General features: G+C 41.5%; 1 protein-coding gene across 2 annotated transcripts in view; it reads left to right on the top strand.

Moving 5' to 3' along the window:
- The window catches only part of MOV10L1 (Mov10 like RNA helicase 1), a 44,862-nt gene extending 24,921 nt beyond the window's left edge, over positions 1 to 19,941 (top strand). Inside the window, exons 12-27 of one of the 2 annotated variants that reach the window (XM_081927634.1) lie at positions 274 to 344; positions 892 to 983; positions 1,253 to 1,311; positions 2,353 to 2,462; positions 3,887 to 3,977; positions 4,089 to 4,267; positions 5,330 to 5,476; positions 6,075 to 6,196; positions 6,779 to 6,878; positions 8,668 to 8,832; positions 10,506 to 10,679; positions 11,088 to 11,237; positions 13,600 to 13,707; positions 15,456 to 15,593; positions 17,464 to 17,555; positions 19,755 to 19,941. In XM_081927634.1, coding sequence (XP_081783760.1) covers positions 274 to 344; positions 892 to 983; positions 1,253 to 1,311; positions 2,353 to 2,462; positions 3,887 to 3,977; positions 4,089 to 4,267; positions 5,330 to 5,476; positions 6,075 to 6,196; positions 6,779 to 6,878; positions 8,668 to 8,832; positions 10,506 to 10,679; positions 11,088 to 11,237; positions 13,600 to 13,707; positions 15,456 to 15,593; positions 17,464 to 17,555; positions 19,755 to 19,926 — 1,970 coding nt within the window. In that variant the 3' untranslated portion in view covers positions 19,927 to 19,941. Of the gene's footprint in view, positions 1 to 273; positions 345 to 891; positions 984 to 1,252; positions 1,312 to 2,352; positions 2,463 to 3,886; positions 3,978 to 4,088; positions 4,268 to 5,329; positions 5,477 to 6,074; positions 6,197 to 6,778; positions 6,879 to 8,667; positions 8,833 to 10,505; positions 10,680 to 11,087; positions 11,238 to 13,599; positions 13,708 to 15,455; positions 15,594 to 17,463; positions 17,556 to 18,366; positions 18,603 to 19,754 lie in introns of those variants that run through there. The other variant, XM_081927635.1, reaches the window with a different exon arrangement.
- The last annotated feature ends 7,760 nt before the right edge of the window (positions 19,942 to 27,701 follow it).

Here is a 27,701-nt window from a genome sequence, read left to right as displayed (position 1 = left end):
CTTAATGGGGCCTCCTGCTGCTGCCGCGCCACTGGAGCACAATTTCTGTTCTCATCCTGAAGCAAAGTTCTTAACCCGAGGTACTATTTCTGGGTTGGCGGAGTCTGTAACCTGAAGCGTATGTAACCCAAGGTACCACTGTATTTCACAAAGGCACTACGCTGATCATTCTCAGTAATAGATCTTTTCTTTCAGTCTCCTGTGTACAGGATAGCCACCTAATTGCTATAATTTGTACAAGACCAATGAAATAATTTATATCTTCTAATTCAGGTGACAGAGTAATATTGAAGACCCAAGATTATTCAGAGCCCATAGTCCACTACATTGCATTTGTCACTGAGGTAAGCTCCCCATATCTTTTGCTTTATTTGGCTTTTGTCCTGTTTCGGTTTTTTTAACACTGATGCCCTATCCATGTTTACTGAGAAGTAAGTGGGACCTACCCCCAGGTAAGCATTTATAGCATGACAGCCTAAGATTTTGAAAGGAAACAAAAGTACAAGAAATACTTTGTTACTGGTATTCCTTGGAATTATTTTATATCTAAGTTCTTAGATATGTTCAGTGCTTCTAATCTCTGAATTTCAACAGTTAAATGCAATTTCTGTTAAAACATTTTTCTTAAAAGTTACTGTCAGCATAGAGCACCCTCCCATCAGATGTCAAGGAGATGACTAACTATATAACCTTTAGAAGACATCTGAAGGTAGCCCTGTATTATATATATATATTGGAAGCCACCCAGAGTGGCTGGAGCGACCCAGTCAGATAGGTGGGGTACAAATAATTATTTATGTTTATCATCGTCATCATACCATGTTAAGAGTTCTGTCAGTGCTACAACATAATAAATAATTGTTTGTGGTCTTTTTTCCTTTCTGTATGCAGATTCATGATGAAGAGGTTACTCTGAAGCTTAACCCAGAGTTCGAACAGGCATATAATTCTGAACCTATGGATGTGGAATTTACTGTTAGCAGGTATGCTTTTTCTTAAAATTGTATTTCAATTCATTATGAAGCAAAAGGGCACACATTCTTCACGCAACTAGGGAAGTGCTGAATAATATATTTCAGAGTCACAGTTTTTCATAGGTGTTAATTTGCATTGACTTAACAGAACTAGCTAGCTTATGAAACTAGTATTTTCTTATTGTAAATATCACAGCAGCCCTAAAGTATATTAGGTATCTCACGTATATTGATTATGGATACCATTGTCTTTTACTAGTAATCTGATCTGTTGACAGGACCACCAGCCGAAGATGCCATTTTGCAGTAGAACAAGCCATACATTTAGGACAAAAAGGTGGGATATTTGTGTCATCTCACATATCAGATCAGTTTTCCTACATTACCATACGCTGCTGCTACTCTAGCATAAGAGGAATCTGCATCCGTTTCCTTTGGCAGCTCCTCTCTTTGGTACTCATCTATAGGGGAAACTACAATGGAGGCATTATAAAGGGCAGAAAACATAGGTGGTGAAGATGGGAAGTTGCTATGGAGAAAAACATGTATGAGTCATTAACTTCACAGTTCTTCAGTTCGCATTTTCAAGACAGAACAAACTATAGTATCGAACATCCCAAATGACATTCTGACGTTAATATCCAGATGGCTAATAGCCAGATGGGTGGGGTACAATTAATTAATTAATTAATTAATTAATTAATTAATTGTACCCCACCCATCTGGCTGGGTATTCCCCAGCCACTCTGGGCAGCTTCCAACAGAGATTAAAAATACATTAAAATCTCACACATTGAAAGCTTCCCTGAACAGGGCTGCCTTCAGATGTCTTCTAAATGTCAGGTAGTTGTTTATCTCGTTGACATCTGGTGGGAGGGTGTTCCACAGAGCGGGTGCAACTACCAAAAAGGCCCTCTTCCTGGTTCCCTGTAGCTTTGCTTCTTGCAGTGAGGGAACCGCCAGAAGGCCCTAGGCACTGGACCTCAGTGTCCGGGCAGAACGATGGGGGTGGAGACACTCTTTCAGGTATACTGATGTGTCTAGGGGCAGTTTTTTGGGTGTAGAACTGGAGTTGAGGTTTGAAGTTGCAAGTCTTTGTGTCCACAGGGGAGTAACTAACACACTTTGGAGAGAGTGTTACTGTTTGAATTTTTGCTGACTTCGTAACTTTGATTCCCCCGTCCCTGCAGGCTACTTCAGCTGAAAAAGGGTTAAGCTGAGGGAAGACACTATTGAAATTCTGATCCTTAAAAGACTGCAAGAATAAATCCTGTTGACATCCTCTGCTGTCAGTTTCTATTAAGCAATTCAGCGAATCAAATTCTTATTCAGAATTATACACCTTCCCCTTTCTCTCTCCTTCCTGTTCTTTCCCAAGTTTTGTTTCCATATCAGGTCACTGTGCAATCTCCACAAGTTGTCAAGCAGTGGTGTGATTCAGAATGTCTTTCCGATGCACAAAAGCAAAACATCACAGAAGAAGATGAGGTATGCCTTTGCCATCCGTTTATTATCTGCTTTACAATAAGCTATTTACTACCAAATGGTGTGGCAGTCTGTAAAGTTAAGATGTATAAGAGTACCTTATTTTGTTCCTTTGCCACTATAAATAGTCTACCTGCCAACATACTTGGATATTAACGTCAGAATGTCATTTGGGATGTTCGATACTATAGTTTGTTCTGTCTTGAAAATGCGAACTGAAGAACTGTGAAGTTAATGACTCATACATGTTTTTCTCCATAGCAACTTCCCATCTTCACCACCTATGTTTTCTGCCCTTTATAATGCCTCCATTGTAGTTTCCCCTATAGATGAGTACCAAAGAGAGGAGCTGCCAAAGGAAACGGATGCAGATTCCTCTTATGCTAGAGCAGCCATAGGGAACCTCCGGCCCCCAGGCCAGTAGTCCTAATTTGACCTATGAAGCTGTTTCCACGCACGCCTGATGTCAGGTGTGGGGCGGGTAAGGCCACAGCTGCAAAGGAATATTCAAGAGTGTTAGTGTGCACTTCCAATTCCTCTGCAAGCAGGGGTTGCACTCCACACTTCTTAAATTTTGGTGCAAGTGCCACTGGGATCCGCTCCCAAGTGAAACCAATCCCTGTCACAAGTGGGGGGGGTTGAATTTAAATTAAGCCCCACCCACCTATCAAAGTGAGGGTGGCAGGGACCTCCGGGTCCAGCCTACCAAGCAAATCCTTTTCCATACCCCTTCATCCCAGCGGTCTTTTTGCATTGTTGCATCCAAGTACACCGAACACTCTTCCGTAAACATTGCTCAGACTGGGGTTGGCAGAGTTGGTGTGCTATACTCCTAAATCCCTGGTGGGAAACATATTCAAAACAGAGAAACCTGGAGTTTGGCTGCATGTTTGCATAGCTCTTTTGAATAGCTGCATGAGTAAGCTTGGTAGCTGCATGCACTGTCTGGCCTCTACAGCTCTGGAGAATTTCTGTTAAATCTTTGTTGGCTTTTCAAGCCCTGTTTTTTTCCTTCCATCATAAACTTTAAACTTTGCTTACCAGAATGGAAAAGGCCCAGAGTGGCTGTATCTGAAGGTTAAGCATGGACATCTTTCCCCTCTTCCAAATTAAGCAACTAATCTCTCTCTTCCTCCCAATGAGTTTAATTAAGTCAGGGACAGCATGAGGAGAAAAGTGCATTGTCTTCTCTCTTCACATTTTAAGAACTCTTTTTCAAACATTTTTCAAATGTTTTTCCAAGCAGTGTTGTATATGCAAACTGTTTGAAGTCTCTTTGGAATTTACACAGGAATAAGCTGTGCCTGAAATTATTAAGTCATGACTTGCATAGAATTATCAATTCTAAAATTTGAACAGATGCTACTATTTTTTTTTTAATACTGTATATTTAAATACTGTTGGCTCTTCTCTTTTGCTACTTGCAGGATAAGAGGGTACAAAATGGCAATGAAAGAAGGATGCCAAAAGACGAGGGAGCTATCATTTCTGACGTTGTGACTATTGCCACACAAACACGTTAGTATAAGAATATTGTAAATAATAGAAAACCCTTTTAAATACTGACTTTTTAAAATTATTTGCAAGCCAGAGAAAAACACTTTTTAATATACACAATTTTGAATGTAGTAAATGGAACTTCAGTATCCAGCAGAAGAAACTGTGACTTCTTCAATCCCATGCTGAATGAGCATCAGAAACTAGCAGTGAAAAGGATTCTTAGTGGTGAATGTCGTCCAACTCCTTACATTCTCTTTGGACCACCAGGAACTGGGAAAACTGTCACAGTGATTGAAGCAATTTTGCAGGTAACAGTTAGCAACAATATATTTGGGTTTCAACACTGCCACTTTAAAGAATTTTAACTTTGTCAGCTACAGTCGTACCTTGGAAGTCGAATGGAATCCGTTTGACTTCCAAAATATTCAGTGTGGCTTCTTATTGGCTGCAAGAAACTCCTGCAGCCAATCGGAATCCCCGACAGACGTTCGGCTTCCAAAAATAATTCGCAAACCGGAACATCACTTCCGGGTTTGTAGCGTTTAGGGGCCAAAATGTTTGAGAACTAAGCTGTTCGAAAATCAAGGTACTTGATTTGTCTAACAATGAATTAGTTTTGAGGTGCATTCCCATTGCTTGAGAAGGTAGAAAGAGAAAACCAAGGCATTGTCTGCAATAGAGTTCGACCACAAGTAATTTCTGATTTGCGGATAGCATGACCTGCCCTGTCTACACTGTAATCATCTGGGCGTGAGACTCATCACAGTGATGTTGCTCTGATGTATTGAAGGGGTGCAACTTCATGTGTTTCAGAATGGAAACCTTTTATGGCGGATCAATATAAAAAGGGAAAACCCTAATTTGATGCGTAGCCAGTATTCCTAAGCCATGGTAACCCATAGTTAATGGTTTGCTTTGGATGTAGAGATTGCTTGTGCTTTGCATCTCCCCTAGCACAAGTGTGAACAGTAAGCTACAAAGCAAACCACAATTCCCAGGTTGGACGCAATGCTAAGCCAAAGATCATGCTTTGTTGCTCATACTAAGGGAGGAACGAAGCAGGAACCATATATGCATTCACAGTGAACCGTTAACTGTGATTTACCATGGCATGTGAATGCAGCTGTAATTGGTGGATAACGGAGATATTTTGAAGGCAGCATTATTCCTATCTTTGTCCCTCTTCAAGAAGATTTCATAATAACATGGATTTTGGAACTTGAGTGAATAGGGGGAAATCACTATTACAAATGTTGGTCTTTGTTTATTAAATGGCAGCTGACTTATGAATAAATAAAAAATAGCAAAAAAAAACCCTGTTCAGTATTTTTAACAATTTGTGATTTATTTATTTTTAATTAAAACTTTAGATACATTACACCATACCAGACAGCCGAATACTGGTCTGTGCGCCATCAAACAGTGCATCAGATCTAGTTTGTTCACGACTTCATGACAGCAACTTGTTAAAGCCAGGAGTTATGGTTAGAGTTAACGCTTCCAGCAGAAATGAAGAGGTAAATTTTATTTAAAAGCTTGATGTACCCTATGTGACTTCATTGTATCTTAATTGCATTATGAGGTAGATCATGCATTTAAAAGCTCAGCATTGGCTATGTACAATGAGTTTGTTTAGTATGAATTCATTGCTGTTTTTCTCCCTTTATTTGTACTGAGCAATGCTTAGCAACATAGAAAGCTGCCTTATATGGAGTCAAGACATTTGGTCCCATATAGTTCAGAATTGTTGACTCGCAGTCAGTAAAACTTCACAGAAACAAACACAAATTATTGGCCTCTCCTTTGGTTTTGGCATACAGTAAGTCCGCAACTTACACAGGGGTTACCTTCCAGGGATTGCGCCTAAATCCAAAATTGCATATAGTCAAAACCCATTGAGTGCAACTGCAGGTAGGATTGCCAAAGTCATTTTTCACAGAAACCTGCCCCCTTTTAAAGATTTTTTTGCCACTCACATAAAGGTGAATGCTCACAAGTTAAATGTACGTAGGTTGCAGGCTTACTGTACTGCCTTCTGTGTACATGAGCTATAAGCTGTACATTTACCCTGTGATAAAAATACTTAATGCCCAATTGCTGGTTTTGTGTTGATAGACTCTCAGTGATGTGATAAAGCTTTACAGCAAAGACGGAGAAGACATTTGGAAAGCATCTCGATTCAGGATCATTATAGTGACATGCAGCAGCGCAGGAATGTTCTACCAAATAGGAATAAGGTATTGCAAATGCATGTTTTTGTGAAACATTCAGAACAAGACAGGGGTGTAAAGATGCACCAAGGTAGTCACCTGAACCAAGAAAAATGAGGAAATTCAAAAACAACCATCATTCTGTGGTCTTTATTCATAATGAGTCATTGAATGTTTTAATGTGTCGTTTTAACTATCAAAAAATTCCATGAAACTCACTGAGTGACCTTGTCGCCCACTGCTTCTCCTGGCAAAAGTTTTCCCATTTCTTCATGAATGTGAAAGAGGAGGAGAGGGGAGCACATGAGCTCCACGGATTGTAAAGGAGCAAAAGAAGGGATTGCACAAGCCTCAAGTCTTCCACAGTTTGTTCACATATCAGCATGTTAGGTGATTATGTATATTCACTTTATTGTAACATGGGAAGCAGCCCCAAGGCAGCCTGTTGAATCTTGTACAAATTGATAATCAAAGGCTTTAACTGGATTGAAACACTATTCATTCACAAGTATTGTATTTCTGTTTTTTTAAATAATTGCTTGGTACCAGCACAGGATGGCAGAACATGCAACAAGCCAGCAATTTCAACTTTTGTTCTATTAACTCTAGGCTTGGACACTTTACACATGCATTTTTGGATGAAGCAGGACAGGCCAGTGAACCAGAAAGCCTCATTCCACTGGGGCTGATTTCAGAAGTCAGTGGGCAGGTGTGTACGTTTCTACTGCCTTCGTTGGGTTGAGCCTCTTTCCTTTCCTTTGAGAGTCGTGAAATAAAGTTTCTAGAAAGAAGAAAATATAACATTTTTGGAAGATTTTGTCATATGCTGCTGGTGCATATGATATTAAGGATGTGCTTATACAAAAGCACTCGCTGCATGCAACTACGTCATTTCTTCCTTTGCTCAAGCTGCAAAGCTTGATTGTGACTTCCAGGCTTATTTGCTGGCAAAAACAGGAGCAAAGGGGATGCATGAATCTCATGCTTCTTAAGACAAGATTTGATAGTGTGAACATGCTCTAAATGGCAATGTGCTTGATTTTTAATTGTCATCTTGTTGCAATATTGTAGTTATCAAACACTGTTAAAGCTTAGTAAGGTAATATGCCACATGGTCACAAATTAATGTTCATGTTTATTCCAGCATCTCCAGCTAAGAAAACAAAAGGAAGAGAGGAATTCTTGAGAAGGGCTGGGAAAGGAGGAATGAGCAGGAGGAATGACTGAACTGGCTCTTCTTCCATATTGCACATTATTGTTCTCGATATATCTTTACATAGCACCCAGACAGAAGATTTCAGTGACTTAACTGTAGGCAGGAGAATTGTGGACCCATTTAACAAATGCTGCCTTTTTGCAAACGTTTCTAGGTGGCTGTCAAAACAATAACATAGCAGCAATAGGCAGTACAATACAGCAGTAAAATCTTGAAACCAGTAGACATTAAAACAATTAATTCAGATTTAGGGAGAAACCAATACCCATAAACTCAGTTATTCCACTAAGCCTGAAGGACTGCCTGGTGCTTCCTAGAACCATATGCTCAATAATGGAAATTCATAATTGGAAGCCATCACTGGAAAAAAGGAAAAAAAACCCCTCTAGTAGCCACCCATCTAATTTCAGAATATGTGAGTACCCAAGAGAATGGCTTCAGTCAAAGATCTTAACTGCTCAGCAGGTTAATTTGAAGAAGGGTGGTACTTCAGTTACTTGGGACTCATGCCATTTAGGGCTTTAAAGGTGAAAACCAGCACTTGAGTATGGAAACAAAATACTGTCCCACTAGCCAGTGTAGCACACTTAATACTGGCATGATGTGCTCAGAGAGTTCATTCCCACTTAATAGTCCAGCTGTCGTGTTTTAGACCAGCTGTAGTTTCCGAATGTGCCATACTGTATATGCAGTGCATTGCAGTAAATCAGTCTAGCTGTGCCTTTCAAATCCAGTCTAGCTGTGCCTTTCAATCTGGCCCATTTAGCTCTCACCAACCAGAGCTGATAGAAACCATTGCAAGCTTTTGCTGCCCACCTTAGCATCTAGCAGCAGTGCTGGACCACACAGTACCCCCCCCACCCCTCTCCAACTGTGAACGCTGGCCTTAAGAGAGGAGTGGGGATCTAGAGCAGACTGAATACCACTTCCCTAGACTGATAGACCATTCATCAACAGCACCTCTTTTTAAAAAATCTGTATTTAGCCTCACTTTGCTAGCCTTCCTACAGCCCATTACTGACTCCAGGTATCTGTTTGGGGCATCATCAGGTCCTCCTTGGGCAGCTTTAAAAGCAGAGTGAGCTGGAAGTCACCTGCATGTTGATGGCACACTACTCCAAGATCCCCTGAACATGTTTTGTAAATACATTGCATGAAAAAGTTACATTAGAACTTGATTTTAAGTTTCCCTTTTTTAAATAATAATAATAATAATAATAATAATAATAATAATAATAATAATAATAATAATAATAATAATAATAAACAATTGTATTTACAGATAGTCCTTTCAGGTGATCCGATGCAGCTAGGTCCAGTAATAAAATCCAGGCTTGCTTCAGTTTATGGATTGCACATTTCCCTGCTGGAGAGACTGATGAGTCGCCCTCTATATCAGAGAGATGAGGAGGCTTTTGGTGCTACTGAATCATACAATCCTCTATTGGTAAGTTAGTTGGGGAATGATGTTAACCGCTCAGTCTCTGAAGTTATTCAGTACAGCAGTCAACCAGTAGTTTTGCTGATACCGATAGAATACAAAGCAAATGTTATTGTCAGGGAACTGCCATTGGAGCTAGAGGCGGAGGCAAGGCTCCAAAGCGATGCTGGAGAAGGGCCCAGCAGGGAGAGAGGCAGCTCATCGGCTGGGGAAGGAAATCAGCGTAACACCAGGGATAAAGGGGGGCAGATGGGGGAATCGGCGAGGGGGCTCCAGGACTCCTCGCCGGAGACCAGAGGGGGGAGAACGGGTCCTCCGCTGCCCACACCCACCCTGCGCAGAAGACTTCCGCGCAGGGAGAGTAGGCGGAGACTTGGCGTCAAAGAACTTCTTTGCTGGAAGAGGTTCAAGAAACGCCCACTGATGGATTCTGAAACTGCGACTGAAACAGCCACGAAGTGAAGGGCTGTCCATACAGAAAAGGTTTAACCAGGCAACCTAGCCAGGAGTGGCGGCAACTTACGCACGAGCAACCCCTATAACCATTACAGTTATGAATACCAGATAAAACCATGTTTCATCAGAACTTGCCACCCCCATAATACTTGCTTATATTTATAGGTGGTGGTGTCTGCAGGTGTATCGAAACTAGCACACTGCCCGAAGATAAAATTCATATTTCTTGCCCCTCCCACTTTTGCCTCTGGCCCTGACCACCACTAGCACATGACCCCAGAAGGCTGCCCAGATGAAACGCAGCCTTGACCTGAAAAAGATTCTCCACTCTGATGTATAGTATATAATCTTGTATCTCTTCATTAAATGCAAGCTGCTGTCTTCTAGGCAATTTCTTCACCTCTCAACAGATATTATATAGCAGATCTAAAATACAGTACAAATTATATCATTGACTCCAGTAGCCTTTTCAAACAAGTGTCATCGGCAAGTAGCATCACATCTTTAAGGTTGGAAACATTTGGGGCTCCCCAGCCTAGTGAGTCAGTGCCATCGTGTACGATTGGGGGCATTGATGGAATTTGTCTTGGGGAACTCAAGTTTCTTCTCTCTGCGAAGAATGTGGCCTGCACAGCTCCTGTTCCAGTCTTAATACATGGGCTGGCAAAGATCAACACAAACTGAGCCAATCTGTACATCTAAACTAGGGACGTGGGTGGCACTGTGGTCTAAACCACTGAGCCTTTTGGGCTTGCTGATCAGAAGGCCAGCAGTTTGAATCCATGCGATGGGGCGAGCTCCCATTGCTCTGTCCCAGCTTCTGCCAACCTAGCAGTTCGAAAGCACACCAGTGTGAGTAGATAAATATTTACCACTGTGGTGGGAAAGTAAACAGCATTTCTGTATGCTCTGGCACTCATCATGGTGCTCTATTGTGCCAGAAGCAGTTTAGTCGCATGACAGAAAGCTGTGGACAAACGCCAGCTCCCTCGGCCTGAAGCGAGATGAGCAGCACACCCCATAGTCGCCTTTGACTGGACTTAGCCCTCCAGGGCTCCTTTACCTTACCTTACATCTAAAACTACAAGACATATTCCCAGTGAAGTCCATCAGGAAGTGACATTCTTTGAAACGTGGCAAAACTGGCCCCATGTACCAATAAGCGTTTGCTTCAGATAATAATTTTTGCCCCCTGTTTTGGATTTTACTTTCTTTGCTTGCAGATTACAAAGCTTGTGAAGAATTACAGGTCACATGCTGCACTGCTCACATTGCCATCTAGACTCTTTTACCATAAGGAGTTGGAAGTGTGTGCTGATCCTTCTGTGACAAACTCTTTGTTGGGATGGAACAAGCTGCCAAGGAAAGGTTTCCCCCTGGTTTTTCATGGAATGAGAGTACGTAAAACATGTTTGTATCCAAAGAGAGGTTGGCAAAACTTAGGGTCTAGGTATGGCCATAGCTGGGGAGGGCAGCTGCCCCCCTAAATCAAGTAAACGAAATGCTTAGAAATTGAAGAAAGATTTTGAGAGATTTTTAAGTAAAAACAAAAAGATTCCAATTTTGTTGAAATAATTGACTTTTTCTAGTAAATAATAATAATAATAATGCCTTGATTGATTGATTGATTGATTGATCAATTAATTAATTAATATGAAAGTGCATTTGTTTGGTGATAACCACATTAAAGTCACTTTTATTATCAAAATGGTTATCATGAGAATAAAACAGGCTATCAGACATTCAGAAAAATAAATATAAAGTGCATTGTTGACGGTTTTCTTTTCCCACCTCCCAATTGCCAGGGCACTGAAACACGTGAAGGCTACAATCCTTCTTGGTTCAATCCTACAGAAGCAGTCCAAGTAATGTTTTATTGTTGCCTTGTTGCTAAAAGCATCTACCATTCAGTGTCACAGAAAGATATTGGAGTGATTACACCTTATCAAAAGCAGGTATGGCTTCATGCTGTGGGTTTCTATTGCACCTATGCTATTCTTTGTTTTTTGCCTGTTCTTCGTTTTCTTTTTGTACGGAATGTTATTGGTACATGTTTTGGTTGTTACCTGGGGTGGTATTGTAAACTTACCCTAAGAGGTTCTAAAAGCCATGTCGTAGGATGGCAGTCACAACTATTAAAAAAACAGTTAGAAGGTACATCTCAATCATCATCATCTTCATCACATTTGCTATTTATAACTCATCTGGCTGGGGACATAAGTCTACTAAGATTGCTGAAGTTATTAGAATATTTCCCCCAGACAACAAAGTGTACGTTAGAGATGGGTGAATCTTGTCAATTTTGGTTTCTTTCGGTTTCTTATTTTTCTAGTATTTAAGTTCAACATTTCCTCATCAAATTGTGATTTGCTCATCCAACAAAAAGTCCCCATGAGAATTCAAAAGAATTTTAGAGTTCATCCTTCTGGACCGTCTTGCGGGGCTGGGAGCTGGGGGCACTGTGATACAGTGGTTCCGCTGCTTCCTCCTGGGCCGTGTTCAGAAAGTGGTGGTGGGGGATGAGTGTTCAGACCCCTGGGCTCTCACTTGTGGGGTGCCTCAGGGTTCTATCCTCTCCCCCATGCTTTTCAACATCTACATGCAGCCACTGGGAGAGATCATCAGGGGGTTTGGGCTGGGTGTTCATCAGTATGCGGATGATACCCAGCTCTACCTCTCTTTTAAATCAGAACCAGTGAAGTCGGTGAAGGTCCTATGTGAGTGTCTGGAGGCGGTTGGAGGATGGATGGCGGCTAACAGATTGAGGTTGAATCCTGACAAGACAGAAGTACTGTTTTGGGGGGACAGGAAGTGGGCAGGTGTGGAGGATTCCCTGGTCCTGAATGAGGTAACTGTGCCCCTGAAGGACCAGGTGCGCAGCCTGGGAGTCATTTTGGACTCACAGCTGTCCATGGAGGCACAGGTCAAATCTGTGTCCAGGGCAGCTGTTTACCAGCTCCATCTGGTACGTAGGCTGAGACCCTATCTGCCTGCGGACTGTCTCGCCAGAGTGGTGCATGCTCTGGTTATCTCCCGCTTGGACTACTGCAATGCACTCTACGTTGGGGCTACCTTTGAAGGTGACCCGGAAACTACAACTAATCCAGAATGCGGCAGCTAGACTGGTGACTGGGAGCGGCCAGCAAGACCATATAACACTGGTCTTGAAAGACCTACATTGGCTCCCAGTACGTTTCCGAGCACAATTCAAAGTGTTGGTGCTGACCTTTAAAGCCCTAAACGGCCTCGGTCCAGTATATCTGAAGGAGCATCTCCACCCCCATCGTTCTACCCGGACACTGAGGTCCAGCACCGAGGGCCTTCTGGCGGTTCCCTCACAGTGAGAAGCCAAGTTACAGGGAACCAGGCAGAGGGCCTTCTCAGTAGTGGCGCCCTCCCTGTGGAATGCCCTCCCACCAGATGTCAAAGAGAACAACAACTACCAGACTTATAGAAGACATCTGAAGGCAGCCCTGTTTTGATGTAGTACAGTATTTTAATATATTTTTTTGGAAGCCGCCCAGAGTGGCTGGGGAAGCCCAGCCAGATGGGCGGGGTATAAATAATAAATAATAATAATAATAATTATTATTATTATTATTATTATTATTATTATTATTATTATTATTATTTATTTTGACTAATATACACATTTTTGTCTCACATGCTGATTTTTGCAAGCAATTTGCCCTCCTGTAGTGCATTTGCATGTGTTATTTTCTCTAATAAATGCATTTTTAGGCACACTTCCCCTAAGGTGCATGTTTGTGTACCCACTACAGAGTTGGAGTACTGCACGTTTTGAAGGATTGCAGTGTTTTGGTTCGCATATTATTTGAGAAACTGAAAATTTGATAGATCTACTTCACAATGTGTGCTAACTTTTGCCACTTCCCAAATTTATCTTCTTCTACCAGCAGGATCATTTCCTGGATCTCAATCTCCTCCATGAACATAAAGAAGACTTTTCATTTGCAGAAGCCTTGTTGAGACCCAAGGCAATATGTATATTCTTTACTACATCACACATATAGCTTATAATGTTGAAAGATGCAAAAGTGGATTTAAGTGATGGTGGATCTTAATCCAAAGTTAGTAAAGCATTACATAGGCAACAGGATATTTTCACAAAAAGCCATCTAAATTTACAGTTCTCCTTTACGTTACGTGTTTAGCTCCGGGAAGGTTAACCTTTTTTGGCCTGTGGTCCATATTCAGAGTTGGATTTCAGGAACTGAATTTCTTGCTCATCTGTTGAATGCCAGCTGTGTTGAATGCCATAACTGAAATGTAATTGTCATACTGTCTCTGCTTTAGGTAGAAAAAATCAGAATTCTCTTGCGCAGTGTGGATTTAGCGGACATCAAAGTGGGCTCTGTAGAGGAGTTTCAAGGGCAAGAATTCCTAGTGATCATCCTATCAACAGTATGTAGTGAGATGCTATTTGTGTGTCTGAAACACCCAAGTGTTGGTCACATTCTCAAGAGCTGCGAGTGGAAGCAACAAAACAATGCAAAAATAGGTGGCATTACTCTTAATGATCAGCAGAGAGTTTAGATAGGCATGTTCAGACATTGTAGTCCTCTGCAGGTTTGCTCAGAAATAACTCCCACTTGTTCAGTGATGCTTACTCCCAGGAAAGTGTGCAGCTGGGCAGAGCTGGAGAGTGAATCCACAGTCCAAAGCATTGGCAGCTCACACTGGCCAGGGCAGAACTTGTGCTTGGGAGAACAGGATTGTGCTCTGTTATATTTTTAAAAATGGCAGCCGTGTTATTGTAACAGATCTACTGCTAGCTCCAATTAAACCTAGCAGATCCCATTGCTAACTGCCTCAATTAAACCTGTAGCAAACCTACTGCATGGTACAACCATTAATTAAATTTCTAAATTACCACATGTTATCTTTTGGAATTCTTGTTTGAGAGAAAACGTAAGTGATTTGGAGTCTTAGGCAGAAATTGAACAAATTAGAAAGGTTTTATTTGCAAAACAAAGTTGGTAAAACAAGGATGGGTCTGGAGTTGTGTTCTTTCAGGAAACAGTTAACTTGTTAATTACGCTAAGTTTAAGATGTCAGAGGCATTAAAGTAGTAAATGCACAACTTTTCTTAAACGTCAGTTGCTAAAAATCAGGATTTACACTTCCAGTAGATGTTCAGTTTTCTTGAAGAGATGCTAAAATGCTTAACTCAGTTTCTGTTATTTCACTCTCACGCCCTTACTTAGTTATGACAGGTATTAGAGTAAAATACTTTTGACACAGCACAGCTTTCTTCACAGCTTAATATTTTGGTTCACGAGCAAAGGGCACTTTTTGTCAGTTACCCAACCTCTTAACAACCCTACTCCTGCCTGAGGCATTTCCAAATAGTGTAACAGACCCTGGGGATCACTACACCCCTTTTAACTGGTTTTGGGAGTCTTTTCCTTCTAGAAGATCTCTCTGCTCCTGGCCAGAATGAGACCCAGGTAATCTATATTCCCACAGCTTCTACCTCTCCTGGCTCACACTCAGCCCTCCAGTTAACTCCTGTCTGTATACCTTCCCCACTCAACCTGGTCTTCCTGTCTAAGCCGCGAGGCACTTTCCTGTTCCTATGGATAGTCTCCTCAATGTGGATGTTCCACTCAGATCAGAACTAGTTCTCCCTCAGTCAAATCCTCTCCTAATCCCTATCTTCCATCTCAAACCAAGCCCTCTCTCTGTCCCCATCTAACTTTCTCCCTCTGAAAATGCTCTTTTTATTCTCCCAAAGTACTGCTCCACTAGCCGTCTTGGTAGCCAAGCAGAGAGAGGCTCCAGCACTCTGTTGGGATTTCTGAGGGACTGTATCACCCGACTGGTCTGGCTCTGCTGTCCGTCACGCACGCTGTAATCATAGGCCCTTGCATCCTAGATCCCCTCCAGTAGTTATGGAATGAGCATTATAGACTTTTGAACTTCTAGCTGGGACCTGCTGCAACTGCTCCATCCAATCACAGCAGTCTCAGAAGTTGCACAGCTAATGCATTGTGGTGGTACAACATCTCTTAGGGTTGCCTCCTAACACAAGACAACATAGTTGGACCTTGCATAGAGTATGTGTGTGGGTGTATAGATGGACGCGCACACAAACATATAACTTCTGTAGAATTACCTTTGCAGGATTTAATGTTTCTGCTTTCTTCCAGGTTCGGTCAAACGAAACTTCATTTGCTGATGAAAAACAACTCTTAGGTTTCCTTACTAATTCAAAGCGCTTTAATGTGGCAATTACCAGACCCAAGGCATTGCTCATTATAGTGGGGAATCCTCATGTGCTTGTCAGAGTAAGGCTTGCTTGCTTGCTATCTGCCAATGCAAAATGTTGAATTCATGCTTGCTTCAGTTAAAACTGTTAATTTCAGAGCGGAATGGCAGGTTGCCTGTGGCTATCTGTAGTATAACTACTGTAAAGGTTATATGCAAGGGCTTTTCATTTAGAATACATTCACACCTGCTTATGTGTTCCAGCTTTTCTATTTCAGGCAATATTAACCCATGAGAGAGTGAAAAGGGTTATGATGATATTGAATATGTGGTGAATTCAGCCATGGCTATGTTGAAGATGGAACAGCCTGGGATGCAACAATAATTTCTTGACTGAAGCCAAAAGAACCCAGATTTTTCAGTAGAAATGTAACACAATCGTTTGATTTGATTTTGATTTAATATTTCTATTCCGCATTTCCAACAACAAATGTTGAGCTCAAAGCAGTGACCACAAAAGCACTGAAACAACAACAACATTACAATCACTATATTATCAAACACAAAAACGTTTAAATAAAGCAAACAGCAACAAATTTATCAATTCAGTAAAGTCATAGTAATTCAAAATATCAGAAAATATCAAAAATCGTCCTTCAAAATGATTAATATGATTCAATAAAGCATTAGCTAAGAAGAAAGGAAGTTTCCATTATGGCATAAATATTAATGATGAGTGGTTTTCATTCTTGGTGTACAGTGGTGCCCCGCAAGACGAACACGTCGCAAGACGGAAAACCTGCTAGATGAAAGGGTTTTCCGTTTTGGAGGCGCTTCGCAAAACTAATTTCCCTATGGGCTTGCTTCGCAAGACGAAAATGTCTTGCGAGTTCCTGCGGTTTTTTTTCCCTTTTTCCCCCCTTTTCCTAAGCCGCTTAACAGCTGATCGCTAAAAGCCGCTAATAGCGCTAATCCGCTAAGCTGTCAATGGGCTTGCTTCGCAAGACGAAAAAAACGCTATACGAAGAGCCTCACGGAACGGATTAATTTCGTCTTGCGAGGTACCACTGTATTTCATATTTGTAACTTTTGTAGTAAGTTGCAAGCTTAAAGCTACAACAATGGAAACATAAATTAAAACAAGTTAAAATATAAATATGGCTAAATCACATAAGCTAAGAAACCCCACACATAATAAACACTTCAAACACCTCACTTTAATAGCTGTTTGTATAGGGTAGTGGTCTAAACCACTTAGCCTCTTGGGCTTGTCGACCAGAAGGTCGGCAGTTCCAATCCCCGCACCGGGGTGAGCTCCCGTTGCTCGGTCCCAGCTTCTGCCAACCTAGCAGTTCGAAAGCTCACCAAAAAGTGCAAGTAGATAAATAGGTACCGCTCTGGCAGGAAGGTAAACGGTGTTTCCGTGCGCTGCTCTGGTTTCGCCAGAAGCGGATTAGTCATGCTGGCCACGTGACCTGAAAAAAATGTCTGCGGACAAACGCCGGCTCCCTCAGCCTGTAAAGTGAGATGCGTGCCGCAACCCCAGAGTCATCTGCGACTGGACATAACTGTCAGGGGTCCTTTACCTTTACCTTTTAAAAGTAACATGCTCATAAAAAAATAGACTACCCAAAGAAACCATCCCTTCTTGCTGAGCCTTCTCACTTGTCCACATGAAATTCCTGGTAGTGTACTAGCAAGCAAGTTTAAACACAAGGCTGTGTTAGAATGTTTGCTGCAGTCCAGCTCATACAGTAGCATCCTACGTTTCCTAACAACAGTTTTATGTGAAAGTCAGCTGCCAAGAATGTTCTAAAGATATTCATCTTTAGGCATGCTGTTTTCAAATACTGTAAAATTATAAATTGGTTGCAGGATTAATTTTGTTAAAATTCATATTCATAAATTCTGCAGTTGTTAACAATCTTTTTATTTTGGTTATTTGTTCAGGATGCCTGCTTTAGTGCTCTATTGGAATACAGTTTGACAAATGGAGCGTACATTGGCTGTGACTTACCACGGGAACTACAAAATCTAAATCAGTGAGTGTCTTTTCAGCACTTGTGAAAGGAGGGAGGGATAAATCAGCAGTAGCTCTTTATCCCAAAATCTGCTTTTAAGGAAATAATGATAAATCTGCCACTGGTGTTACCATATCTGAAAAAGCATGTGATAAAAATGCATGTTGTGTGTAGGAAATATGGAGTTAAAATGTTCAGCTCACAGCCTTTAACTATAAAACTGTAGCATCTTGACAGAATAGGAAAAACAATAATTTACTGCTATTTGCCAGGAATAGATGAGCTTAGAGCAGTGAGACATGTGAAAGTACTGTCTTTTAAAGGTGTGAGGAACAACTTATTTAGAATTTGGTGTGGATGTCAACATACAGTATTTGGGTATCACATGTAGATATTGCTACATGTGATGAACGTATGTACTTAACATTTTATGCCAGTTTAACTATCCTGATATCCTCAGAGGATTCTGGGGATTTTAAAAATAATGCTGAAAGTTCTGTTAGTAGTATAGCCCCTTCATAGAACTGTGATTCCCAGTTTTTTTGTGGGAATAGGAAACGACTACTAAACTAAGGGTGGTATTCAACTTAGGTTTACTTAGAGTGGACCCACTGAAATTAACAAACATGGCAAAACTAGGTGCTTTAATTTTAGTAGGTTGATTCTGAATAAAACATAGCTGAATACCACTGTTCTATGTATGCAATTTAGATACCCTGTGTTGTCTTTGGTTGTTGAAACGATTCCCAGTGCTCTTGATCTGGTTGTTCAACTAAAGGTGCTATCAGTAACAGTGCTATTTCATTACCTGTCTTGCTTGGTTAATCCACAGGTCTGAGTAATTAAAAAGATTTGCTGCACTACCGGCTAAATCTTCCTGACCATGTCCCGATCTGCCTGAAGTTTGGTTAAATAGAAAGCCAGCACCTCCCTGGCAGGTTAAGAACTTTGTATCGAAAGCACTTTAAACAGATGTATCTTAAAATAGGATACAAATGTTTATTTCAAAGTTGCTGTATTTTTATGCCGTTAAATATCACTGATTTGAATAAAGTTTTCTGCATGTTGGCTGTCTTGTGGGACTTGTATATATGGAAATAAGAATGATAATAAGATACTGTGTCCACCGTTTAAAGGTATATTGTCAACTTTATGATGCAGTCTAAGCTGCACCCCATCCTTCTGCAGATTTTGGTAGCATATTTCTCTCACACAGCTGTAAAGGCACAAGTTCCTCCCTAATCTACTACCCCTCCGTGCTTTCTGTTTCTTCCTTCCTTTAGGAAGCAGAATGGCAAGCAACTCCCCAACAGATTCCCTACATGTAATAAGCTTACCTCTCAGTAGGGTCCTGCCTCTTATCCTGAGAATTAATGGAGCCCCCACCGCCTTTTTGGTGGATTTTGATTTCCCCTGGGGATCTTAAAAGCTCAGTCAGCAAAACCACCTAGGATTTATTGCCTTGGTTCTGGCAGCATTTGTGCAATCCTTGAATATGTTTTGCCTTTTAAGTAGAGGTGCTTAAATGTTTTGACAACTTCTAACGGTACTAGTATCCTTGCCTAAAATAAATGGGAGGGGTTGATTTATTCATTGTCATTCTGACTGGCTACAGCAGCTTTCTATATAAAATACAACAATGGTGGCTTACAAGCAATAAAACAATCAACAATAATAAATTACAAAAATCCTAAAACAGTTTACAGTTAGGTTAAAAAGTGAAACAATAGTCATAAAATCCAACTGATATGGATAGCAGTTATCTGATACAAAGTTTCATAAATTCAGGCTGAACATAAAAGAGAAGATTTGCATCATTAACTCCTCATCATATTTATAGGAGGGGAGGGGCACAAAAACCATTCTCTGTTCTTCCAGAAAGCAAGTAAGGAAAAGATAGCTTTCAGATCCAGTTTCAAGACTAGCACTGCTATCTGTAACACAGAGATAACTTGATGACATCCAGCCAGGGGAGGGGAGGGAGAAAGATACCCCACCCACTATTTAGTTTGTGGTGCAACACATCACCTAAGTCATAACTGCTATTCCCCCAATAAATGGTATCTGACAGGTTAAGCTTGTCAACCCAGTTTGATCTCTTTAGCAGCCTCTTTTTATAACCAGAGTCCTAGCATTGAAGAACCCATTTAGTCCAATCCAGTCCCATTACAATATCCTGTTTATTCATTTCATATAATATCGTAATATATCCTATCACAGAGTTGGAAGGGACCCTGAGGATGATCTATTCTATTCCAGCCCCCTGGAATGCAGGAAAATGCAGCTGTCCCATACAGGGATCAGACTTGCAACCTTGCCGCTCTCAGGTCAGACTCAAAGTAGCAGGAATTACAACTTTTTTAAAAAAAGGAACACCTACTTATGCAGTTGAAAGATCTCTGTCATGAAAAGAAAGCACTGCTTCCCTATGTAGAAAGTAAGAGTTCATTGAATATTCTTATTTTACACATAATTGTTTGTGGAGTATTATTTTACACACACGTGTTATGTACCAATCTGAGGGTGCATTCTCGTCATATGCTCCCTTATGGAACAGGCTTTATTTCCTAATTTTAACCAAAGCAGACTGCCTCATATTTACAGCTCAGCACAACATATCCGATAGAAAAATGGTGAGCCATTGCCCTGCCTTCAGAAAGGCTACAGGGCAAGGAGTTGCTCTATAGGTATATATTCAGCACGTCTGCTTTTCTATACCAATTCCAAATTAGTTTTTGAGCTGCATGAAGTACTAAGATTCTGCTTGAGCCCATAATTTGGCTCTGACAATAGAGGCAAAGCCGAAAACAGTATTGCCTTCTGGGCTCTAGGATCTTTCATAGGCCCTGAACAGCTGGAGTCTCCTAATACTTCTCTGGTGCCATTTCAGCGCATAAGCAGCAGCACTCACAGCCCATATCGCAGAAACCAAGGGAAGGATACCTAAACCTCAATTTCCTCTATTGTCCACACTAAGAAAAGATGGCTGAGGCAATTTCCCCGTTTCTGCTTACATGCAGAGTTTGCTAATGGTCTTCTTATACTCATCTTCAATCAGCAGTGTCCCATTCAAAAGTTCCTCAACAAGTTGGTGCTACAATTGCATTTTATTATCAGGAGGGGAGGGGGGAACCCCTCATATCAAGTCTGAAAACACATGGGAAGCTAACCCCAAAAAGACACAAAATGTGAGAAGAAACATGAATACATGGGAGGCAAAGACAACTTCAGGGCCTGGTCTGATCAAGACTTTTACCTACTACAGTGGTACCTTGGGTTACATATGCTTCAGGTTACAGACGCTTCAAGTTACAGACTCCGCTAACCCAGAAATAGTGCTTCAGGTTAAGAACTTTGCTTCAGGATGAGAGCAGAAATCGTGCTCCAGCGGTGCGGCGGCAGCAGGAGGCCCCATTAACTAAAGTGGTGCTTCAGGTTAAGAACAGTTTCAGGTTAAGAACAGACCTCCAGAACGAATTAAGTACTTAACCCAAGGTACCACTGTACAGGAGAGAAGAGCATGAAGGAGTCAGGCAAAGGCTAAATCAAGATTTGCTCCAGTCAGGCTGTCCCCTCGCAAGGCCAACTGATACCACCTGCCCTGAAGGAAGGAAAAAGGGAGAGACGTGCAAAGAGAACTGGCACTTTGCCAGTTAGACTCTCTCACCCCCACCAATTTTTATATCCTTTGTGTTGGCATTTTAAAATTCTAAACTGCCTTGGAAGAAATGGTTTCATTAAAAACAATGAACCTCTAGAAGACGTTTTGACAGCAATTCCAGAGAAGAGGTCTGGGAGTCTCAAGAAACCTTAAATCTGCAGTCCAAATGGTCAGGTCAGGAATGGTCAAGTCTCAGTAATCAATGGGACTGAACTATAAATATTCTGGTTTAGTGTGCTTATGGATTATGGCCATTGTGACTGGAAGTTTTGAAGCAGAAGCTGCCAAGGAAAGCAAAAGGACATGAACAAGAAAGGACTGAAGCAGCAGTCGGAGAAGCTGCTGGGAGGGGGAAACAGAACACTTTGTATGCATGGCACTCCTATATCGACAGGTGCTTCTCATCTGAGGTAATCTTCAACAACAACAAATCCGTATATTGTGAGGACCATGCCTGTACACAAAAATCAACACTACAATAGTTAAAAATATTAAAATTCATTACATACTATGCCAACAAAAACTTCTTCCCACAAAATAGAAAAGGAGGGAAAACGAGCAACGAGTTAAACAGACGATGAAGGGGTCTTTACATTGTCGTCCAACTTCGTAAACGTCGTAAATACCAACTTCTGGAAAATTATCTCCAGTCAAACCAAAGCTCCTAACGAGGGCACAATAATCCCTGCAAACCTATGGGAAGAGCACTATAAAGTGCTGTTTAGGGAACATCGACCTTCTGCGCTGCTTAACATCCCCTTAGATAATGATACATCATGGCCCCCAACATCTGAAACTGAAATCACTTCGTTAATTCTACAAATGAAATCTGGCAAAGCCCCAGGAAGTGATTTCATTGTCGCTGAACTTCTGAAAGCGCAAATAAACTGGTGGGCCCCGGTTCTTGCAAATCTATTTTCATATATAGATAAGACAACAGAAATCCCTAAAGATTGGGGACTGGCTATAATTGTTCCTATATTTAAAAAGGGCAACCCCTCTGATCCATCTAATTATAGATCAATTAGTCTTCTGAATGTGATCTGCAAACTTTATACAAAACATCTATGCCTAAAATTATGTGAATGGTTAGATCATAATGACTTACTAGAAATTGAACAAGCAGGGTTTACATCTGGACGTTCCACCATTGATCACTGCTTAGTGTTAGATTATTTTGTCTATAAGTATGTGAAACATTGGAAAAAGTCATTGTATGCGGCTTTTGTGGACCTAAAGGCAGCATTTGATTCTGTATCCAGGGGTAGGCTCTGGGCCAAATTGGCCAATATGGGTATTAACAGAAGGTTATTACTTCTGATGATTAAGCTTCATGAGAACAATACCCTCCAGATAAGACTCGCACAGGACGGCAGACTCTCTAGAGAAATCCCAGTCCATAGAGGAGTTAGACAAGGATGCCTATTAGCCCCATTTTTATTTAACATCTATGTTAACTCTCTGGTCACATGCTGCCGTGAAATTGAACACCCCCCCCCCCCGTGTTCTCTAACGGCAAAAAAGTACCAGTTTTAATGTATGTGGATGACGCTGTTCTTCTCTCTCAAACCAAAGTGGGTCTGAAACGTGCCTTAGGAAAGTTTAGTGACCAATGTAACACTGAACTGCTAACAATTAACTTTGCCAAAACCAAAATTGTACATTTTAACTGCTCCTTCAGGAAAGATAATTGGAGCGTAAAGGAAAACGCCATTGAACAGACTAAGACCTTCCAATACTTAGGCATTACTTTCTCTTATAATGCCAAATTGTCAGCACACCTGACCACATCAGCTATATCAGCAGGAAGAAGTGCAAATGCCATCCTTAGATTATTCAGAAGGAAAGGAGCTGGCTTCCTCCCGATGGCCCTAAAAGTTTTTCAGGCAAAATCTTTAGCCCAACTCCTGTATGGCTCTCAAATTAGCCCCTCTGCCAACCTTAAGACCCTTGAAACAGTACAATCAAAATTCTTAAGATCATTATTTGCTACCCCAAAGTGTACACCTAATGCAGTCTTAAGGCAAGAGGCAGGACTGCCCAGAGTGGAATTAAAAGTCTGGGAGCAAGCAATATCCCTCTGGTTGAAAATCCATTACAATCCTAAGGGACTGTTACCTTGCTTCCTGGCCGCAGTCCCCTATCCTCCTTGGCTTATGCAAATAACTAACAAGATCAAACAAATTGGCCTAAACCCTGAAAATCTTCTTCTTGGAACTCTGAACAAGGCAAAAGCAATTATCACTCAGAGACTTTACGATGTCGAATTACAACAAGAAGACGCCCTACTCCCGGAGACGTATAGATGTTTAAAAGCTTGGCCTAATTTTGCAGCTGCCCCCTACTTAACTAACATCACTAACGAAGCTTATAGATGGGCTTTCTCTAGAGCCCGCTTTGAGACAATGCCCTCAGCAGTCCTGTACGGCAAATTCACGCGGGTACCAATGCATGCACGTCTCTGCCCCTGTATGTCTAATAAGGTAGAATCTGTTACACACATCCTCCTATTCTGCGAATTTTATAGTGAAGAACGAGCTCATCTTATTTTGCCGCTTTTATCAAAATTTATACCCCTACAACATTATTTGGAATCCTCCCCCGAAATTCTACGAAAATATCTTCTGGAAGATTCCTCAAGCTCAATATCATATGAGGTGGCCAAATTTTGCACTTTAGTAATCAGGAAGCATAAATCTCTTCTGTTGAATGGCACACTGCAAAGTTCCCTTGTGTAATCTTTTTTTTTTCCTTCTTTCTGATGTTGCTGTTGATTCCCTTTTGTTTGACCTTGTGGTGTTCAGTGTCACTGGCTTTTGCCACAATAAAACTAGTCTAGTTCACAGGAAGAGAGCCCAGAAGTCACATATTCAGTCACCAGATATTGCGCTGCCATGATAGATATTTGACGAAGAATGATCTATGCTACAATTCAATCCTAAACTGAAGGCCCATATTATTAGATCCGCACTTCTGAAGCCCACCCCATATAGCTGTGTTAATTGATCTTTTAATCTTTCTTATAAATTTTTATCCACCCATTATCTATCCTTAATTAAGTATCCTATGTACATGTTTAAATCTACGTTTGGTTCTAGCTACTATTTATTTAATAATTATTCGTCTGGATTCATACTGGTATGCTATTTATGTATATGTTTTGTCTATGCTGGTCTATGACCGTAATAAAGTACTTGACTTGACATTGTCGTCCATAAATCTTTCCCCGCCTTTCATGGCCTTCATCACAAAAACCGCTACCACATGGGTAATGCGTGGGTTTGCATCAACTAGCAAAAATTTTACTCTATCTTCAGGACTGGTTATAGAGTTGGGTATAATTTGCAGCAATGCGTCTCTGAAGCCCGAGTAAATGGGGCAATAGAGGAAGTAATGTGTAAGATCCTCTTTAATTTTCATAGGGCAAGGACATAAACGATGTTCTACTGGGGTTTTTGTGTATCTACCGGTCAGATAAGCAGTTGGCAATGTTTGAAACCGTGCCATAGTGAAAGCTCTCCAAAGGGTGGGATCAGTGATCTCCACCAAGTAGTTGGCACAGATTTTGACTGCTTTTACTCGGGGGAACCAGTAGGAAAACCCAGAGTTTTTTATCTTAGTGGAGTCCAAAAAGGCGTCTTTTTCAAAGATCCATTCCCGAACTTTATCAGGGCTCCACAATTTGAGAGTATTAAACTCAGGTAGGTTGTATCTGGATAGAATGTCTAGTAGGTTTTTATGCCAAATGGTATTATTTTGTAGTGATACAAAGGCTTGTTTAGCCAATAAGGTGTTCGGGGCATCTATGAGGTTGGTGAAAAAACGCAGGAATCTTAAGTGGGCCCTGGCAGACACAGAAGGTAATCCTACTTCCACTCTTAGGAGAGCTGCCGGAGTACTCTGGGGGAGGCCTAGAATTCTTCTGAGATAAAAATTTTGGAAGATTTCAAGCCGTTCTAACAGCTTCTGATTCCATCCCCAGAGTTCTACTCCGTATAACATCTGGGGAATCACTTTTCCAACAAAAGTTTTTAGTGCCGGGGTCACCAGTTGCCCTCCCCTCGAATAAAAAAACCTGAGCAGAGCACCAATTGAGGTAATCTTGATGATATCCATAGTACCAAAAGCAGCCCTGCAGCTTAATTCAGAGGCACATTTGTATGCAGTGAATGCTGAGTTGGATACAGTGGTACCTCTGGTTACGTACTTAATTCGTTCCGGAGGTCCGTTCTTAACCTGAAACTATTCTTAACCTGAAGCACCACTTTAGTTAACGGGGCCTCCCACTGCTGCTGCGCCGCCGCGCGATTTCTGTTCTCATCCTGAAGCAAAGTTCTTAACCAGAGGTACTGTTTCTGGGTTAGCGGAGTCTGTAACCTGAAGCGTCAGTAACCTGAAGCCTATTTAACCCAAGGTACCACTGTACATCTTTGTGGTGAAGATACATCTTAGACTACTGCTAGTCCTTAGAGCAGGGGTGGCTCCGGCCCAAGGAGGGTAGGTTTTGCTTTAGTGGGGGTCGTGTCTCTAGTGGTTGTGGTTGCCACACACACAATCCACACCACACAGGCTGCACTTAGTCCCTTACGAAAAGCTTGTGCTTTTTTGAGAGGGGGTGTGGGGGAAAAAATCTGTCACTGAAAATATTTACAAAATGTGCAGGTCTTTGGATGGTGAGAGTGTGGTGAATTAATCAATGCAGAGTCTTCTTCATACACAATAAAACTTTTACTTGAGAAAAATAAAGTTCATAAACAGCATAGTTAAAGAGCATACACAGAGTGCTCATAGCAGCTACAGTATCTGACTCTTCACATACACAGTCTCAGTTATCGATTTACTGCAGTCCTGGAGCCACTCTGCAGCAACACGACACACAGAGACACTGGCTGAGACACACACAGAGAGACTTGACACTAAGGCCCACAGAGAGGCTGGCTACTTTAATAGGGAGAATAAAGATAAGTCACAAGTCACAGTGACAGCAGTTTGCTGTTAGCAGTTGCTGGCTTGAATGATTGTGTAGGCTTTGTAGGCCTTGCTGCTTCTGCCCTCAAGAACCTTTGTCTCATGACAGAGAGAAAAGCTGAGGTGAGACAGCAGCTTGCCAAGACAGCTGGGAATCAAAACAGCAGCAACTTTGTGCATCATGCGCTTCAGCCTTTGAGCTTGCCACTGCTGAGGATGTGCCCATTATGTTACATCAGTTGCAGCAAGAACTGAGGAAGCCCAATATAGCACCTCTCGTTTGTCTTTCCAGCATGCATGCATGCATGACTTTCCCTGAAGGTTTAGCAGAACCGTAAACCACATCTGTCTTCAGCGCCGTTTTGCAGCCTGAAACAGGCTTTTAATAGGGAAATGTAACAGCTCCTGCATACTGTGGGATTGGCCTAGCAACAGAGACCAAAATAATACCTCTGCTTCGTCAAGTGCTAAACCGATCCCACAATTGCTTTATTGGTGTACGAGGAAAGGTCTGGGCATTGGATTGGGCAATCAAACTGTCTTTGATAGGTTTACCACACCTATCAGCCAATCGCCCATTCTCACCACCCTTCTGAGTAATACCCCTCCCTACCCTCTCACTATATATACCGTATATTTCGCTCTATAAGACGCACCAGACCACAAGACGCACCTAGTGTTTGGAGGAGGAAAACATTGAAAAAAAATATTCTGAATCTCAGAAGCCAGAACAGCAAGAGGGATCGCTGCACAGTGAAAGCATAAATCCCTCTTGCTGTTCTGGCTTCTGGGATAGCTGCGCAGCCTGCATTCGCTCCATAAGACGCACACACATTTCCCCTTTTTAGGAGGGAAAAAGTGAGTCTTCTAGAGCAAAAAATACGGTTATATATGGATCTGGTGACTTCAGTGTATCCGAAGAAGTGTGCATGCACACAAAAGCTCATACTGGTAACAAACTTAGTTGGTCTCTAAGGTACTACTGGAAGGAATTTTTAAATTTTGTTTAAAATGGAAGATCCTGGGGGAAGCTGAGGCACGGACTCAACCACATTTTGCAGCCTGAATTGGAGCCAGGATGGGGTGGGTCTGTCCATTTGTCCATCCCACCCTGAGCCAACATTATTCAGACACTTAATTCCTGCCTTCCTTTATCCACCACCAGCAACCAGGGCCTACACCTGAAGCAGGTTCCTTTACCCTACAAACCTTTTTCTAGCAAAACCTTAGCTGCTATTAATTTCTGTGAGGAGCTGTGATAGCAGATACTGGTAATTTGGATGCTTGGTCGTCAAGATGTTTTTTCTATGGCTTGGAAAAGAGGCATCTCTTCCCTCTGTCTTGAGTTCTAAATTATTTAAAAAGCTGGCAATGGATATTTGATAGGGAGGCATGTGACATTTATTTTCATAAAACATTAAAAGAGCTGCGTGGTGCTCCTTTGTACACGCAATTATAGCCCCTAGTACGCTTTAGTTTTTCCTTTCAATTGAAAATTATTTTTGTGATGTTGGAGTCCCTGTGCCACTGGTGCCAAT

Source organism: Podarcis melisellensis (assembly GCF_964234715.1).
Source record: "Podarcis melisellensis genome assembly, chromosome: 10".
Lineage (NCBI taxonomy): Eukaryota > Metazoa > Chordata > Lepidosauria > Squamata > Lacertidae > Podarcis > Podarcis melisellensis.
This window is presented reverse-complemented; position numbering and strand designations above follow the sequence as displayed.